Raw genomic sequence first — 19,675 nt, forward strand, 5'->3', positions numbered from 1 at the left:
ACGTGGTTCGGGTATTTATTTACCCGAACCACGTGACCGTTCGGCCAATCAGAGCGCGTTCGGGTCCGAACCACGTGACCCGTTCGGCCAATCACAGCGCTAGCCGAACGTTCGGGGAACGTTCGGCCATGCGCTCTTAGTTCGGCCATATGGCCGAACGGTTTGGCCGAGCACCGTCAGGTGTTCGGCCGAACTCGAACATCACCCGAACAGGGTGATGTTCTGCAGAACCCGAACAGTGGCGAACACTGTTCGCCCAACACTAATAGTGGCATGGTTCTACCATCTACATTACATTACATTACATGGTGTTTGTCATATATACTGTGCCAATATGCAAATAATCTAATGGATTTAACTAATTATAATTACAATAGCTTTCCTCAGATTATGCCCCTGATCACTCAGTGGTCACCCCAGCTCCAGGAAGAGGCACAGGTCTCTGGAAATGCACAGGACACCGGATTACTCTAGTCACCGACCCTGAACAAGCATCAAAGGTTGTTGACCAAAGTCTGACTGTATTAGCTACATGTTTGTGTGTATTTCAGACACTACTGCAGTCAAAGATATCAGCAGGACTGCCAGGCATCTGGTATTGTTTGAAAGTAAATAAATATGGCAGCCACCATATGCATCTTTTGTCAGTTTCCCTTTAAGGACACAATGCAGTTATTATCAGGAAAGCTGAGTAACTGAAGTAGCCACTAGATGGAGACTCTACAAATCTATATATAAAGTAAAGTTAAAAATATAATAGCAAGGATGAAAAAAATGTTAAAGCAAAAATAACACATTACAAACCTAATTGATGAGCTCAATGAAAATACATAAAAAATAATGAAGCTCTCAGACTGCTGCTTGTTTCTGGAAGAGGCCTAACTCAGCCAGTGTTCCCATGTCTATTGGCCTTCTGTTGCACCTCAAAATCAATATTGAATTTGAAGGAAAGTAAACAAAGGTTCTTAGAATAAAAAATAATCCACAGTTGTTCAGAAATCATAGATTTCACCTGTAAGTTTCAAACAACCATAGAGTCTAAAACTATTCAGTGCTCTGAACTCCCTTCCTAACCCATTGTCTCCCTCACTTGCTCTGTGTGTGTTATCTCACAATGTGAAATATGATTACAGAAAAAAATTGTAAAAAATATCTGATATAATAAGTAGCTACAGTTTGCAATAGTCTGTCTTCCAAAACTCCTGGCATCAACCTGATATCATTTTTTAATGCAGAAATAAAGTCAAATAATGAAGACAGCCTGATGAAAAACAAAGTTGTAGTAGTAAGAGCAGTAACCCCACAGCAGAGTTATTGGTGACACTGTCCTCTCTTATTTATGCACATGCTCAATCCACATGGTAACTTTCAATGGTAACACTTCCTGTCTTACACCTTTCTCTGTCTTTGTTAACCCTGAGACTCTGCCAGTAGAACCTGCATTCATACCTCCTTTCCTAGCAAACACATAACCTTCTTCAGACCTCTACACCACTTGAAAGCAGATGATACCAATACTCTGGACCTCTTCTGACGCTTCTCTGTCTATTCTCTATAAAGTTTCATGTTGCCTGTTGGCCATTTCCTTACAGATGGCAAACAAGTACTTAGAATTCTGCTGGAATATCACTAAAATTTTCATCTTACCCCTCACCTTCAAAACCTACCCCCGAACTATAAACACAGGCAAGTTGCCTTGGTGTCATCTTTGTCTCTTTATTCTCTTTCACTCGTCCAAATACATCTTGCCATTCCAATCTGTCCAACATTTTTAAGATACACTAATTTCTATGCCCAGATCCCACTAGTACATGATGTCACTGACTTTTGTCTTCTTACACTTTGTATTACACTAACTAGAGCCTCACTTCTAGAGTTAATCATGAACAATACAGCTAGACCTCTCTGTCCTTCTCACTATTCCCTATCTGCTGCTCCTCTCTGTAAATATTTACGCTGGCTTCTATTTTACCTCCAAGTTAATCCAAGCTGCTATGGCTACAGGGGCGTAACTACAAATCATTGGGCTCCCAGCAAAGCTTTGATGGGGCCCCCAATGTTCACACCCTTTCCCTTGCTTGCCCCTGGTGACCCTTATAGCCTGGGGCCCATCTTGCAAGGGTCATAAAACAAGTGTGGCCAATGTAATCTTCATACCCATAACACGTGTAGCCCCCAAACACACCTGCTCTAAAGGATGGACTCCTTTATTATAGGGAGTGAAGTCATAGTTGGGTCCCCTTGAAAGCTCTGAACCCCCTTGCGGTCGCAGGGGAAGCTCCTCTGTAGTTATGACTATCTCTCCACTGCTCCTGTCCTGCTAACATTTATGTCATTCAAACCTCTTGCAATGCACAAATTTAAAACTTCTCTAGAGCTTCCCCCACTCTTTCGAATTCTCTCCCTTTTCCAATAAGTCTTGCTCCTAGACGGGAATTGCCCGATACCAAATATGTATAGTTTTCGGTTGCTTGACAGTTTGAACAACAAAGGCCGAAATTTAACACTAACCTCTGCCACAAACCAAATGCAAAGCAGCGCACATCCAAAACCACGTACAAAAGCTTTGGGCACAGGTCCTCTTCACTTCTAAACCTGCCTGCTGCTTTGCTGCATCCGCCATATGAGGACACAGCAGCAGGCAGCACAGAGCTTTTGTAAGTGGTTTCTGCTGCGCGCTACTCTACATGATGATAGAGGCATGCCCCATAACTTGAGACCGGATGGTTGAGTTCCAGATAACCAGGACTTTACTGTAATAATAACAATAAAATGGACAGTAAAATTAATAATAATAAATGTTTGTCCACATGATGCCCTATCCTTCCCTATTTCATTACCTCATTTAAAACTAGCAAGGATGCCTGTAGGGGAGTTCTGACAATAATGCATTTAAACAGTCAGCTCTAATATAAAACAATTTGGAAAAAGCAGGGTTTTTTTCCATTTAACAGGTCAAAGACTAATTCCCAGCTCCCTAAGTATTGAATTCTTCCCCATCACACTCTTTACCTCTCATCATTTTCTAAAGGAAAATTAAAAAATGTTTCCTTCTTCTTTAAAGCCTATGAAACAAATAATAAATTCTCCCCTGCTATGACCCTTCATTCCTCTATTGCATTTTGCTGTCTTTTAAAATCATAAATATTGGATAGTAGATGTATGGTTTTAACTGTCAGAATAATATTTGTGTGAACTTACCAGGTACGGTTCATGCTTATCATTGAGAAAAACTGAATGTTTTTTTAGCATGCACTTTTTTCGCATTCAAATTCGCGATTGTATGTGAACTTTTATATGCCTTTTTTGCCGCAGCTAATGAAAGTCAAGAGGAATTTGCATGCAATGTGCAAATTTATGGTACTAGATGTAAGGTTTTTTTTCACACATGCAGGAGTGAGATACTCCAATGACTTTCATCATATGTGCGCCAAACCCTGCCTAAATTTACAGATTTAATTATTAGATGAATGATAGCCTTAAAAAGTTCCCCAGTCCCCATTCTTTTCCCATAGAATGGGGGTTTAATCTTATATTATAAAGAAATAGGACCACAACAGCTTTCATTTTTGGCAATCCTAGCTTCCACGCACTAACATAAGTTGGCATTTGACAATTGCATGTGAATGCTTCATCAAATATAAGGCATACATACATACTAGATCAGTGTTGCTCTTAAAGGGGAACTATGGAGAAAAATTGTAAAATGTAAAATATGTGTAAACATATACAATTAAGAAGTACATTTTTTCCAGAGTAAAATGAGCCATAAATTACTTTTCTCCTATGTTGCTGTCACTTACAGTAGGTAGTAGAAATCTGACAGAAGTGACAGGTCTTGGACTAGTCTATCTCTTCATAGGGGATTCTCAGGGATATATTTATTTTCAAAAGCACTTAGTGAAAGGCAGTTGCTCTGTCCGACTGCCAAAAAACTGTGTAGCGAGCAGGGAAGCTGGTCAGCATCATTGTTTAAATCCTTTTTAGGGAATATCTGTATAAAGAATAAAAGCCTTGCTGAGAATCCCCTATGAAGAGATGGGCTAGTCAAAAACCTGTCACTTCTGTCAGATTTCTACTACCTACTGTAAGTGACAGCAACATAGGAGAGAAGTAATTTATGGCTCATTTTACTCCGGAATAAACGTACTTCTTATTTGTATATGTTTGCACATATTTTAAATTGTACAGTTTTTCGCTGTAGTGCCCCTTTAAGGACTGATGCTTGATCATTAGGGTAACATGTAGGAGGAATGAGCACTGTAGAGACACATCTCACAGCAATAGTGTGTACTGTAAATGAAGAGGGAAAGAGGGCGAATGGGGCAGAGCACAAGTACCTTCCAACAGCTGGGTAAGATCAAGTACAATGGGCTCAGTTTGTCATTTAGCAATCTAGCGGGATGGAATACTAAATGAGGTCAAGAAGCAGCTATACATACATTAGATTCTGGACTGAAATGGTGGCAAATGACAATCTTGGCCAAGGACTATCTAGCATGTGTAAGAAGCAAAAACTGCTGGCAAAAGTTTACTGAATTTGTTAAAAAAAAATGTGGCTCAGCCACTTATGCAAATCTATACACAGTTCCCTCCCACTCAACACCAGAATTCACCACCAACACTGAGATGTTTGGCACACTCAGACATTTGCATTAGATGTGTCATCCATTTCTGCTACTCATAGGACATAGGCTGAGTGATGGTATAACCTTTAATATTTTTACACCACTAACAATTTGGCATTTTCATTCAATACAGCTAGGCACTTAGCATTGTTTCACACCAACAGTGCTTTAAAGAGCTTTTGTGTTCAACCAATGCTTTGCAGCGTTTTAAAAGGCACTTGGACAATACAATTCTATGGGCTATTTCACACCAAATCCCTATAAGATCACTCCAAAATTGCTCCAAAAAGAATAGCGCTTTTTGGTGTAAAACAGTCCTCATGGCATTAATAGAAGAGTGTGCTTAGTGCATAGTTTTTATTTTCTCTTTTGTTTGGAAGGGGGTATCTGAATCTGAGTTATATTCAAACAATCGTCGATCAATCACTGTTCATTATCTCAACTGAGGAGGAACAGCCTGATACCATTTGTAGCTAGAGAATGCTGGTAATAGAGAGAATTAGGACAATAATAACTAAATCTGCTGATTGCTTGTTCTTTTGAGAATGCGTAGCTGTAAGTAACTCGTGGTACTATTTTCATAAATATAATTTTATTATGTACTACTCAAATTAAGCAGCAAGCCGTCACTAACAGAAAACCAGAGCATGGAGGATACACTTTTCCCAATTTTTATAATTAAGTATGGTAAAATAATCTCCAAATCATGAATGCATGACAGTAGCCTAGATAAGGGTGTCCTAAATGTTTCATGTTATTTAATATAAGAATGTCAAACAGCATACAGCACCCATTTAAAGGTCTGGTGATTAATGATATAAAAGAGAGACTAGCCGAATTTTTAATCTTTGGCAGCCTGTCTAAAATGAAGATAGCTGTAATAAAGTTCCGGTTTTGTAACATTCTCTGCCCAGTTAACTCACTGAACCTTGGCCTTATTTACCAAATGAATTACTTCCTGGAGCAGGTTTGGATATAATCATGGATGTAATCATTTGAAGCTAATTGTAATCAAATATTCAAAATTGTTTCCTAGAATTACTAGTTTTGAGACAAAAAAAAATTACGAGACAGGAAAGCGGGAAACCTAATAACACAAGACTGGAATGGCATGGGCAGAGATTGCCCTGAGAATTCAGCGAACCCCATGGTCTCCTTATAGTTTTGACCAATCAATTTATTAAAACCTACACATTTCCTTCACATTGAGATTTTCCACCATCAGAAATGTTCAGTACATTATTTAATCTTATTTTTTTCATTTAAAGTAAGAAACATTGTCATAGGAGTAGTGTTCATGAGTCAATCCCTTATTCAGATCCTAATGATTGGTACTGAATTATAATGAGCATCCAAATACATGAGCATCCAAATACATATTTTACAAGCAGTCCTATAACTTAGGGTGTATTCACATTGTAATAGTTGAAAAAAATGCTAAAATACTGACTGGAGCTTTTGTAGGATTTGCCTGGGATTGACTGTTACTTTAAGCTAAATGGTACTTGTTTTTATTTTGTTTTCTTTTGTTTTGCTGGGGCTGGCAGGTATATCCACTGATTGTTATGTAGGTCAAGTCACTAGTCAGCACCACCAAAATGCCAGTATCAGGATTCTAATTAAAGCCAACCAGCAGTAGGTTGTAGCAGAAACTGTCCTCATGGGGGGAAATGGTAATGCAAGTATGAACAGCCATAAACAGTCTAGGAATGCTGTTGGAGTTAAAGGACCACTATCGAGAACATCTTAAAATGTAAAATACATGTAAACTCATTCAAATAAGAAGTACATTTCATCCAGAGCAAAATGAGCTATACATTTCTTTTCTCCTACTAAGCTAAAAGCTGCCACTTATAGTACGTAGTAGAAATCTGGTTAGAGAAACCGAGAGCCCAATATAGTGTAGTATGTTCAGCATAAAATTAGTAAAGATAATTAGTGAGAAGAGTATACTCACAAACGTGGGTTACCACAAAGGCAACCACTGTGTAGGCAGGTGAGGAGATTAGACCTGTCCTCACTCAGGATTAAGAAGTCGCTCTCTGTAGATCAGAAACGGGGTAGATCACCCCTCCACCAGGGGTGGACACGGTACAGCAAACAGGGAACAGTGGTGCCAGCCGGGTAGAAGTGGATAAAACCTTTAAAATTTGCTTGGAGGAAGCGGTGGACTTACCTCCATAAAGCAGACACAAAAGAAGGTCTGTATAATAATAATCACATTTATTATATAGTACCCCAAAAGTGCAACGCGTTTCGCAGGCCACGCCCGCTTCATCAGTTGGCTGATGGTGTAATGGTTAAGGGCTCTGCCTCTGACACAGGAGACCAGGGTTCGAATCTCGGCTCTGCCTGTTCAGTAAGCCAGCACTAATTCAGTAGGAGACTTTGGCAAGTCTCCCTTATACTGCTACTGCCAATAGAGCGCGCCCTAGTGGCTGCTGCTCTGCTCTGGCGCTTTGAGTCCGCAAGGAGAAAAGCGCAATATAAATGTTATTTGTCTTGTCTTGTCTTGTCTTGATCAGGCAATAAACGTGGGGACAAACAGAATTTCAGCAGTAGCCGAATAGCGCCTCAATGCACTCGTAGTCTCCTGCTACTGCTGAAATTCTGTTTGTCGCCACGTTTATTGCCTGATGAAGTGGGCGTGGCCTGCGAAACGCATTGCACTTTTGGGGTACTATATAATAAATGTGATTACTATTATACAGACAGTCTTTCGTGTCTGCTTTATGGAGGTAAGTCCACCGCTTCCTCCAAGCAAATTTTAAAGGTTTTATCCACTTTTACCCTGCTGGCGCCTCTGTTCCCCGTTTGCTGTAGTAGAAATCTGACACAACCGACAGCTTTTGAAGTAGCCATTCTTCACTAGGGGGGGGGGGGGGGGGGGTTCTCAGGGTTTTCTTTATTTTAAAAACCACTTAGCAAATGGAGGTTGCTTCCTCCAACTGCACAAAAAGTGTAAAGCAAGTAGGGAGACTGGCCAGCATCTTTATATAAATCCTTTTCAGGGAGTGTCTTTTGAAAGAGACTCTGAAGCGAGTCTAAATTCTCTTTTTTAACTTGTATTCATTTTAAGCACCATAAGCCCTGCTAAACTGCCGCTATCCCACGGCAAAACGAGGGGTTTATACCCCCCAAATCCCCTCCGCTGGGTCCGGGGACCGCTTCCTGCTTGAGGCAGAGCTTAGGGCTGTAGCGAGTCAATCCCCGCTGATCGCCGCCTCTACCCGCCCCTCTCATTCTTCCTTCACTGAGATAGGCGGGGAGAGGTGGAGATCCGCCGACAGATTGACACGCATGGAGGCAGAGCTGCAGCTCAAAGCTCTGCCTCCATGAGCAGCAAAATCCAGGACCAAGAAAGTTGTGGATTTTGCAGAGGGGATTTGGGTGGTATAAACCCCTCGTTTTGCCGCGGGATAGCAGGAATACAAGTTAAAAAAGAGAATTTAGACTCGCTTCAGAATCTCTTTAAAGAATAAAGGCCATGATGGGAATCCTGAAGAGAAGGACTAGTCTAAAACCAGTCGGTTCTGTCAGATTTCTACTAGCTACTGTAAGTGACAGCAACATAGGAGAAAATAAATGTATGGCTCATTTACTCTGGAAGCAATATACTTCTTATTTGTATGTATTAACATGTATTTTAATTTTTTTCACGATAGCGGTCCTTTAAGAAACAGGCATGACATTTATGGGTACAAGATGTGCCAGGTGTCTGGTAGGTACTTAAAGTGGACCCAAATTAAAAATACAAGATTTCAGAAATAAAATCCATTTTCTAAATTATAATGATAAATTGCAGCCTTTTTTCAGCTGCATGATGACAAATATAAAATATTTTACATTCATTGGAGGAACCCCTCCCTTCCTTTCATATTGCCAGGAATTTCCGGCAAACTGGTGGAGGAGATAAAAAAACAAAAACAAAACACAGGCTGCTACTGATGATATCACAGGGGAGGTGATTTCAGCTTGTGTGAGATTTCACATAGAGGACACCCCTGTGAGGGAGGGTAGCTGATGACAAACACACCCATGATCTAAATCCTCCTACTAAGCTCAGAAGTAATGGCTGCCACCTGAATAACCCTACTTATGAAAAGAAAAGGGTGAAAAGCATGCACTGAAATGCTCATAGACTTAAAGGAGTGTTTATTTATCTTTGTATGTGTCAGAGTAGTGCAACTAAATATTTTGAATTAAAAAAATGTTTGGTTTGAGTCCTCTTTAAAAAACGATGAATTCTCAGATTGACTAAAAAAAACAACAATAAACATGGACTAATCATTGCTTACATTTCCTGTCCCCTCTCTGACAACATCCTCTATTTATAAACTCTATCTGTATTCATCTTGAACTTATTGATGACGCCATATCATATCTTATGCTATATTTTCACATTAAATGATTGAATAGCCTACTTCTGTTTGGATGCTCATGTGCTACAAAACAGAACTTCTTGAAGGGTATGACTCCTGAACGCCAGTTATGTAGTTATTAAAATGAGTGAAAATAACACTAACATCACATGCAGTACTTAGCTTTTGTGATCCACCAGGATGTAAAATCTTTGCATTACATGAATTTTTCCTGTAGAGGTGATTTTAACTGACCCCTGGAACCTCAAAAGTGCCTGACTCTCACCCCTACCCATAGAAGTCCTTCAAACTGAGGGCAATATATCAAGCTATTTATAATCAGCTGTTTGAATATGGGAAACTTCCACTTCAAAGTATGTTGTGTTTAGCTTTACTGGTTCTTTAAGGAAACTGATAAAGCGGTGTCGGAATGCCTGGTTTTAGCAGAAGTGTGAAATGTGGGGAATAACAAATGCAGCAAAAAGTGCAACATGAACCTCCACCAGCGGACAAAAGGTCATACTTTTCTACATAACAAGGCATTATAGTTTGGATACGGTACAAGAAATCCTTACACATAAACCATGAGTTTTTAAATCTCACTATTTTAACAACTACACTTACAGAACAGATATAAAAATTTTACTTATTTACAGTTTCATTGGGCTCCCTAATAAAACAGCTGGAATATTTTATTAAGAAAAAAAAAAGATGTTCAGTTCATAAAATGAGATACACTTTCCTGCCTGGTACTATGTGAACCTACACTTTGATATAAAAGCCAGTGTTAAAATACTATTAAAATATTTACTGTACCTTTGACATTGGGAACTGGCATGCACCTGAGCAGTAATATGCATCAAAGGATTTAGGGGAAATAATCCATTCGCTCCAGCCGATATCCGCAAAATCTACTTTTAGATAACGTCGAGCACAGTTGCGTGGCTCATTCCACTGCTTTCTTCTGGCTTTTTTCAGAGTGTGTTCATCAAACTGCAGGGTTTGCCCTTTCTGCCGCCCGCTCTTCCTCAGCTTTTTCTTAGATTTACCCTTCTCTGCTGGCTGTACTTGAAGAGCTTTGTAAGGTTTCTTTTCTACCCAAGTCTCTTCACCTTCATTGTATTGGTACTCTGCTCCTGGCAGCTCATTGTTTTGTAAGGGCAATAGAATATCAGTTGACCGTCTACTCCTCTGCTCTATAGGTCCTTGTTTCCTATGGGTCTTATGAACTACAGGAGCTCGTTGTCCATGCAAACTAGCAACCACACTGTCAGGCTCAGAAATGGCTGAGTCATTGGCGTAAACCAGGATATAAGGTTTATGTCCTAGCAGTTGTCGTCTTCTTTGACTGGCAGTGTCAACCGTCATGTTAATGGCAATGAGGGTTTCACCACGTTGTTTGGCTTCACACAGTATTTGAGTAATATCCTTCCAGTGCCAAGCTGGTATGTCACGGTAGGCGGTAGAAATGTTTATAAGAAAAGTACCCAGAACTCTTGTTTGGTTCTCAAGGGATGCAAAACTAGATACTGCTAAATCTATGGAGATATCAGGCTTTTTGTGTCCACGCCTGGGACAAGACGTTGAATGCAGGCATCTCAAGGTTGTATTTAAAATATCTCCAAGATAATAATGAAATGTGGCTGACAATATATTTTCTGAAGTAGTAAGTGATGTCAAATTGAATATGTGTTGATTAATATCTTCATTGTCCCCTAGGAAAAAAATAAATAGGAATCAGTAAGCAGTCTTAGTACAGTCTTGTAGTCCTAAGGTTCACAAGACATGACCATAATAATTTAAATGTTTCTTATATTTAGTATCAAAATACTTTTATTTGGCAAAGTGTCATGCATGTTGTTATAAGTATACAAAAAATGAGTCCCAACATGGGCTCCAAAGTATTTTACAGTACAGCAAAAGTATAAAACAATGTATAACAGTAAATATAAAAAGGAATAAAAATATTCATATTTCCAAACATGCAGAGATATTCTGAGTACTTGTTATAAAGACATTTAAGGGTTAAAATTGTATTGGCTGTTTCTATCTCATCTATTTATTGCAGAATGCATTTCTTGGGGGTCTAGTCAGTCAAATCTCTATAAGCGATTGGGATCCTTTCGATAAACCTTTCACAATGCACGGAATCCACATCTTCTGAAAATGTGTGCTATTAGCAGAAATAATTGCATTTATATGCTCACATGGAAGAGGAATGTTGATTTTGTCTAATACTTGTGGGTAGAATAATAGTGATGAGTTCCAGTAAGCTGCTATGCGAGTTTTTGTAGCCAAGGCAATAAACTGAGTTACTGCATATTCTAGAATATATGTTGACCTTGTGTATAAATTGACCTCAATGTTTGACCCTCTTAACCACTTGAGGACCTAGGGCTTTCTACCCCTTAAGGACCGGCCACTTTTTTTCCATTCAGACCACTGCAGCTTTCACGGTTTATTGCTCGCTCATACAACCTACCACCTAAATGAATTTTGGCTCCTTTTCTTGTCACTAATAAAGCTTTCTTTTGGTGCTATTTGATTGCTCCTGCGATTTTTACTTTTTATTATATTCATCAAAAAAGACATGAATTTTGGGAAAAAAAATGATTTTTTTTACTTTCTGTGCTGACATTTTTCAAATAAAGTAAAAATGTCTGTATACATGCAGCGCGAAAAATGTGGACAAACAGGTTTTTGATTAAAAAAAACCCATTCAGTGTATATTTATTGGTTTGGGTAAAAGTTATAGCGTTTACAAACTATGGTGCAAAAAGTGAATTTTCTCATTTTCAAGCATCTATGACTTTTCTGACCCCCTGTCATGTTTCATGAGGGGCTAGAATTCCAGGATAGTATAAATACCCCCCAAATGACCCCATTTTGGAAAGAAGACATCCCAAAGTATTCACTGAGAGGCATAGTGAGTTCATAGAAGATATTATTTTTTGTCACAAGTAAGCGGAAAATGACACTTTGTGAGAAAAAAAAAGAAAAAGTTTCCATTTCTTCTAACTTGCGACAAAAAAAATTGAAATCTGCCACGGACTCACCATGCCCCTCTCTGAATACCTTGAAGGGTCTACTTTCCAAAATGGGGTCATTTGTGGGGTGTGTTTACTGTCCTGACATTTTGGGGGGTGCTAAATTGTAAGCACCCCTGTAAAGCCTAAAGGTACTCATTGGACTTTGGGCCCTTTAGCGCAGTTAGGGTGCAAAAAAGTGCCACACATGTGGTATCGCCGTACTCAGGAGAAGTAGTATAATGTGTTTTGGGGTGTATTTTTACACATACCCATGCTGGGTGGGAGAAATATCTCTGTAAATGACAATTTGTTAATTTTTTTTACACACAATTGTCCATTTACAGAGATCTTTCTCCCACTCAGCATGGGTATGTGTAAAAATACACCCCAAAACACATTATACTACTTCTCCTGAGTACGGCGATACCACATGTGTGGCACTTTTTTGCACCCTAACTGCGCTAAAGGGCCCAAAGTCCAATGAGTACCTTTAGGATTTCACAGGTCATTTTGAGAAATTTCGTTTCAAGACTACTCCTCACGGTTTAGGGCCCCTAAAATGCCAGGGCAGTATAGGAACCCCACAAATGACCCCATTTTAGAAAGAAGACACCCCAAGGTATTCCGTTAGGAGTATGGTGAGTTCATAGAAGATTTTATTTTTTGTCAAAAGTTAGCGGAAAATGACACTTTGTGAAAAAACACAATCAAAATCAATTTCCGCTAACTTATAATTGTTTTTTTTTCACAAAGTGTCATTTTCCGCTAACTTGGGACAAAAAATAAAATCTTCTATGAACTCACCATACTCCTAACGGAATACCTTTGGGTGTCTTCTTTCTAGAATGGGGTCATTTGTGGGGTTCCTATACTGCCCTGGCATTTTAGGGGCCCTAAACCGTGAGGAGTAGTCTTGAAACCAAATGTTGCAAAATGACCTGTGAAATCCTAAAGGTACTCATTGAACTTTGGGCCCCTTAGCGTACTTAGGGTGTAAAAAAGTGCCACACGTGGTACCGCCGTACTCAGGAGAAGTAGTATAATGTGTTTTGGGGTGTATTTTTACACATACCCATGCTAAGTGGGAGAAATATCTCTGTAAATGACAATTGTTTGATGTTTTTTACACACAATTGTCCATTTACATAGAAATTTCTCCCACCCAGCATGGGTATGTGTAAAAATACACCCCAAAACACATTATACTACTTTTCCTAAGTACGGCGGTACCACATGTGTGACACTTTTTTGCAGCCTAGGTGCGCTAAGGGGCCCAACGTCCTATTCACAGGTCATTTTGAGGCATTTGTTTTCTAGACTACTCCTCGCGGTTTAGGGCCCCTAAAATGCCAGGGCAGTATAGGAACCCCACAAGTGACCCCATTTTAGAAAGAAGACACCACAAGGTATTCCGTTAAGTGTATGGCGAGTTCATAGAAGATTTTATTTTTTGTCACAAGTTAGTGAAAAATGACACTTGGGGTGTCTTTTTCTAAAATGGGGTCACTTGTGGGGTTCCTATACCGCCCTGGCATTTTACGGGCCCAAAACCGTGAGTAGTCTGGAAACCAAATGTCTCAAAATGACTGTTCAGGGGTATAAGCATTTGCAAATTTTGATGACAGGTGGTCTATGAGGGGGCGAATTATGTGGAACCGGTCATAAGCAGGGTGGCCTTTTAGAGGACAGGTTGTATTGGGCCTGATCTGATGGATAGGAGTGCTAGGGGGGTGACAGCAGGTGATTGATGGGTGTCTCAGGGGGTGGTTAGAGGGGAAAATAGATGCAATCAATGCACTGGGGAGGTGATCGGAAGGGGATCTGAGGGTTTGGCCGAGTGATCAGGAGCCCACACGGGGCAAATTAGGGCCTGATCTGATGGGTAGGTGTGTTAGGGGGTGACAGGAGGTGATTGATGGGTGTCTCAAGGTGTGATTAGAGGGGGGAATAGATGCAAGCAATGCACTGGCGAGGTGATCAGGGCTGGGGTCTGAGAGCATTCTGAGGGTGTGGGCGGGTGATTGAGTGCCCTAGGGGCAATTAGGGGTCTAATCTGATAGGTAGCAGTGACAGGGGGTGATTGATGGGTAATTAGTGGGTGTTTAGGGTAGAGAACAGATGTAAACACTGCACTTGGGAGGTGATCGGACGTCGGATCTGCGGGCGATCTATTGGTGTGGGTGGGTGATCAGATTGCCCGCAAGGGGCAGGTTAGGGGCTGATTGATGGGTGGCAGTGACAGCGGGTGATTGATGGGTGGCAGTGACAGGGGGTGATTGATGGGTGGCAGTGACAGGGGGTGATTGATGGGTGATTGATAGGTGATTGATAGGTGATTGACAGGTGATTGACAGGTAATCAGTGGGTTATTACAGGGGAGAACAGATGTAAATATTGCACTGGCGAATTGATAAGGGGGGGTCTGAGGGCAATCTGAGCGTGTAGGCGGGTGATTGGGTGCCCGCAAGGGGCAGATTAGGGTCTGATCTGATGGGTAACAGTGAAAGGTGGTGATAGGGGGTGATTAATGGGTGATTGATGGGTAATTAGTGGGTGTTTAGAGGAGAGAATAGATGTAAACGCTGCGCTTGGGTGGTGATCTGATGTCGGATCTGCGGGCGATCTATTGGTGTGGGTGGGTGATCAGATTGCCCGCAAGGGGCAGGTTAGGGGCTGATTGATGGGTGGCAGTGACAGGGGGTGATTGATGGGTGATTGACAGGTGATTGACAGGTGATCAGGGGGGATAGATGCATACAGTACATGGGGTGGGGGGGTCTGGGGGGGGGTCTGGGGAGAATCTGAGGGGTGGGGGGTGATCAGGAGGGAGCAGGGGGGGGATAAAAAAAAAATAGCGTTGACAGATAGTGACAGGGAGTGATTGATAGGTGATTAGGGGGGTGATTGGGTGCAAACAGGGGTCTGGGGGGTGGGCAGGGGGGGTCTGATGGGTGCTGTGGGCGATCTGGGGCGGGGGGGGAAATCAGTGTGCTTGGTGCAGACTAGGGTGGCTGCAGCCTGCCCTGGTGGTCCCTCGGACACTGGGACCACCAGGGCAGGAGGCAGCCTGTATAATACACTTTGTAAACATTACAAAGTGTATTATACACTTTGTATGCGGCGATCGTCGGGTTAACATCCCGCCGGCGCTTCCGTATGGCCGGCGGGATGTTGCGGCGGGTGAGCGGCACCAGGCGGAGGCGGAGGATCGCGTCACTGATGACGCGATCGCTCCGCCCATGCCCCTACAAGGACCGCCGCCATTTGTCAATACGGCGGTCCTTGCGGGGTCCTCTTCCCGGCCGCCAATTGTATATACGGCGGTCGGGAAGTGGTTAACCTACTTGGCGGTATGATTCTTTCCAGATTTTAAGGTCTAAAAGTGGTACAATTTTTTATGTGCTTTTAGACCCTAAAATTCAGAAAACATACCTCGAAGAGATTCTGCAGTAGCCCCGGAACAGAACTTTCCTCCCTGGGATCCAGTGCTGCAGTTCTTCCTCCTGTCCTCCAAGTGGCACGCTACCTCTAAGGTGAGATCACTGTATGTCATCACGTGAGAAACAGCGATCTCACCTGAGGCATTTAGAGCCTTGGGGACCTGAAGAAAAGCGTCCAGATCCTGGGGGAGGTGAGCTATACACATGGCTCCGTTGCACTGACTGCATATTCCTTCCGGCAGCTACTCCAAACCAGGCTCAGGAATACCGATCCCATTACCTTTTTTCACCAAAATTCTTGCTTTAAAGCTGAGAATACATAGTAGTTTGTGTAGAGGGTATAGCACAGAGTCTGGTTTTAGCCCTAATAGTGTGATTTCTCAACCCAAATAACTATGTAACCATACTCCTTTGGATGCGGTTTAAAGTTATTGGTACCACTGTTTAAGTTCAAAATTTGCTCTAAAATCCAGGTACCATGCTTTTTGAAAGGGAACGGACATGGCCCTGGGAGAGCTTATTTAAAACAGAATATAAGAGCGATAGTGTTCATTTTTGCATTTGGTCATGTATAATTATCTCCTCAAAATAAGTCAACTGGGGTACCTGTTTTATATTTGTGGAGTGAAATACAGTGACAAATGTGTCTTGCTCTAAATCACTCTGGTGGCAATGGTTGTCTAGAAAATGGTCACAGCTCAGCGTTGCCCCACATAACAGGATGTTTTGTATGGTAAATCCACCATAGAAATTTAAGTAGTGTGGTTTCAGTATCTGGGTTGTGAAAATTTTTTTAAATCTTACAACCCTATTCAAAATATCACACAAAGATAAATATAATTAGAACCTGTTGTCTGGGGACTTTATTTCCTTTTGACATATATCAAGACATGTATAGGCACAGCTCTAGGGAATAAACAGAGACAAGGGCCCCTATTCCAATCACTATTTCTCCTAAGTTTCCTCCTAGGTGATATTTTCACATCTTATCAATAAAATGCATTTTAAACCAGCGGCCAGCAAGAAAATACTCAGTAAAAATGTTGACAGTACCTTTTTACCTACTTTTTGGTACTTTTTTTTAATTGCAGAATGCTGGAAAGTTATTTTAAACAAAAGATGAAAAAATATCTCAAAAGAGAAAAGGTGAATTGAATAAGGGCCCAGGAGGAATACCATACAATAGGCCATATAGATTAAAGGTAGGCATTTATTTACAGGTTAAGGTTAGTGTGCAAAAACTAGGGTACACTCATCAAAGGAGAACAGTTGGTGAAGGTTTAGTACTTGGTACAGAGGTACAGCGGAGAGTGGTTAAAAAATTAGGGAAAAGTAAAGGGTCAAGATAGCCTTGTGAGTAAGTAGGGCAACAGTTGAATTTTGGAAAAATTCTGATATCCTGCACCAAGAGAGAACCACCAGATCATATTCTTTTAGTATGTTAGCATTGCTATTTTTACTATTTAGAATATTCTCCTCGTGTTTGCATGGGCTTGCTCTGGGCACTCTGGGTTCTTCCCACATCCCAAAAACATACTAACAGGTTAACTGGCTTCCCCCTAAACTATGGTAGGGGCATTAGTAAGCATAAAAGTGCTCTATCAAAAACTACAAAAATGAACTTTATAACCAATAAACCTAAATAAATTAGCCTGAAAAGGTAACTAAATAGTCTAAACAATTAAATATCAATCAATGAATATGATCTGCACTAAATAACTAAGTAATTATGCAAATTAAGTATAAAATATTTTTCATTCACATAGAGCTGTTTTTGTTTTCACACTTCACTTTACTTTCTTCAAAGCTCATGTTTTTGGGAAAAACAGTATCTAACCTGCAATGTATCCAATATCCCTCTATACCCAAGCTGCATGGCAAGACAGGTCAGCTGAGAGCTAGTAGCTAATTTACTGTGACTGCCCTCAGTACTGGTAATGGTCATATAATATAACAGGATACACTGAGAGTATGCAGCATCGTATAACAGCCTGGAGAGCACGCATAAGAGGCACAGTTTTTGAAGACAGTTTTAGTTGGTTTATTACTTTGTTTCCCTTTCAAATAGCATGTTGTCAGATATTACAGATATACGGTACATCGTTTTTCTGCTTATTGCTGCTTTACCATGATTATTCTTTAGTGTTTTGTTTCTCAGAGCAAATCTATCAGTCTTTTTATATTTACCCAAAAATATATAATAATAGTTTGTTTATTGCTTTAAAAACATATTAACAGCATAATTAAGCAGACAACCACTAGAGGGAGTGGTTGCAATTTACACACAATCTGTTTGTATATATACACATTGATAACATGAACTGGATGATAAATGTACCTCAGCACTGACAATACCAATAGGCTATAGCCACTGATTTATTTAATTCCTGAAGCAATCATTCATAAAGCCACCGTATAATATATTTGCCTAACTATAAAAGTCCATGGATACACTTCCAATACAAAGAGAAAACACACATTTTTACCCATCCTGTTAAGCTTCCTTCATAGTTTGTAACTGCGCCCACACTGGCGAAACTGGCAGAAACACGGATTCTCAGGCTAAGAAACACTGGAGAGCTGTAAAATAGGGCTTTGTGGAAAATATAAGTAAAGTACGGCATGTGTGTACATTCAGCCTGGACTGGAAGCAGACCAAAGAATATGAAAAGCAGGCTCACTGTTTTATTCACAGACTCAGTGTGCCCAATCTTTTATAATCTAATTACACATGTGTCTCGTTTGGGTGTTCATCCTTCGGTGCAGCTGAAAAATGAGCTGTCATAAATTTTTAACAGAAACTAATTAGTATGAGAGTATTAAATGATGTAGTAATCCCTTTAATACAGTGAGTGAGATCCGTGAAGGAGTCTTTAAAATGAAATTGTTTGCTAATAAGTCTAATGTGATGGTCAGCTGTAAAAGCATTACCTACACCAAACAGCAGAAAAGTCTTTTATGTCATCGTGTAACGCGAGCCAAAGTGGATTTCCTAAAATGAGTGGTGAATTCCTGTCAAGGGTCCATGTAAGCGCTGCTTATAAGGGAAGTGGCCAACCTACAGTAAGAACTGGCTTTTAAACTGGTTAGTTTGTCTGGGATGTTAGTTAATACATTAAAAACAATGTGCTTTCTCTTGCTTTTTAAATAGGTTATCGTTACTAACATTATTCATGAGTCTGTTTCAGCCTTTTAGGAATCCTGACCTTGAAATACCCCAGTGATGTAACTAGCTAGTTAATTGATAAATTAAATTAGACTTGGACATGCCTCCCTGCACCTGTAGGTGACAGATGGGATTTAAACATGTATAATAAAATACAGCCATGCTTTTTTTCACTGGATAATGATGACTAAAGCATCTTGTTACTGTATGGAGAGAACTAGACCAAATGCAATGCCTTAATTTCAGAATAGATTGCAGATATACATTTCCTAGTAATTTGTCAGTAAACAGAACCCTGATGGTCTCAAGGAAATGTTATTGTCCTGCGTCACTGTAAGTCCTGAGAACTATGTTATACTATTTAGACTTTACCTTAGGCAACAGGTGAACAGTCCTACACCATGAAGAAGACCAGTGGCATCAAACACTCCAAGAAGTGCCAAAAGAAAGATCTTCTTACTGCATACTGACAACGGTATTAAACTATCTAGGCTTAGAGGAAATGGTCAGGTCAGGTGAAGTTAGTTTTAACAAAAAAGATTAGGATATAGATTAGGGTTGTGTAATGTTTTAAAAGTGTCGTTTTGGGTTAGGCTTATGTCAAAGGTTAGAATAGTGTTAGGCATTCAAAGGTAAAAGTTAGTCCAAGGTTAAATATAGGGATGCCAGCAGTGAGAAATGGGTTATACTCAGTCTTAGACAAAGGAAAATAAAGTTTACATTTAAAAATGGGGCTGGTGGAGAAGGGTAAGTTAGTGTTGGGCTAGGTCAGGGGAGATTATTCAGAAAAACAGAATATCAAGATTTCAATATTTATATTTTAACCACTTAATGACATGCTGACTTATAAAAACGTCCTGCTAGAGCCTCTTAATGGCTCCAGGACGTTTTTCTAAGTCAGACAGTGCTGCTGCCGCAGCGCGCTCCCACGTGTGCATTCCCCGTGCGCGTGCACGTGAACATAGTGAAAAAAAAACACCAAAGAAAAAATACACCTTTATTTCCAAATACTATATTGTCACCATACTTTGCACTAGGGACATAATTAAAA

At 40.4% G+C, this 19,675-nt stretch overlaps 1 protein-coding gene across 1 annotated transcript in view; it reads right to left on the reverse strand.

Annotated features, from left to right (window-relative positions):
• The window catches only part of BMP3 (bone morphogenetic protein 3), a 94,377-nt gene that overhangs the window by 17,274 nt on the left and 57,428 nt on the right, over positions 1–19,675 (reverse strand). The window contains exon 2 of the mRNA XM_068271138.1: positions 9,806–10,704. Within this exon, the coding sequence (XP_068127239.1) occupies positions 9,806–10,704 (899 nt within the window). The remainder of the gene's footprint in view (positions 1–9,805; positions 10,705–19,675) is intronic.

The sequence above is a fragment of the Hyperolius riggenbachi genome, chromosome 1 (assembly GCF_040937935.1).
Source record: "Hyperolius riggenbachi isolate aHypRig1 chromosome 1, aHypRig1.pri, whole genome shotgun sequence".
Taxonomy (NCBI): domain Eukaryota; kingdom Metazoa; phylum Chordata; class Amphibia; order Anura; family Hyperoliidae; genus Hyperolius; species Hyperolius riggenbachi.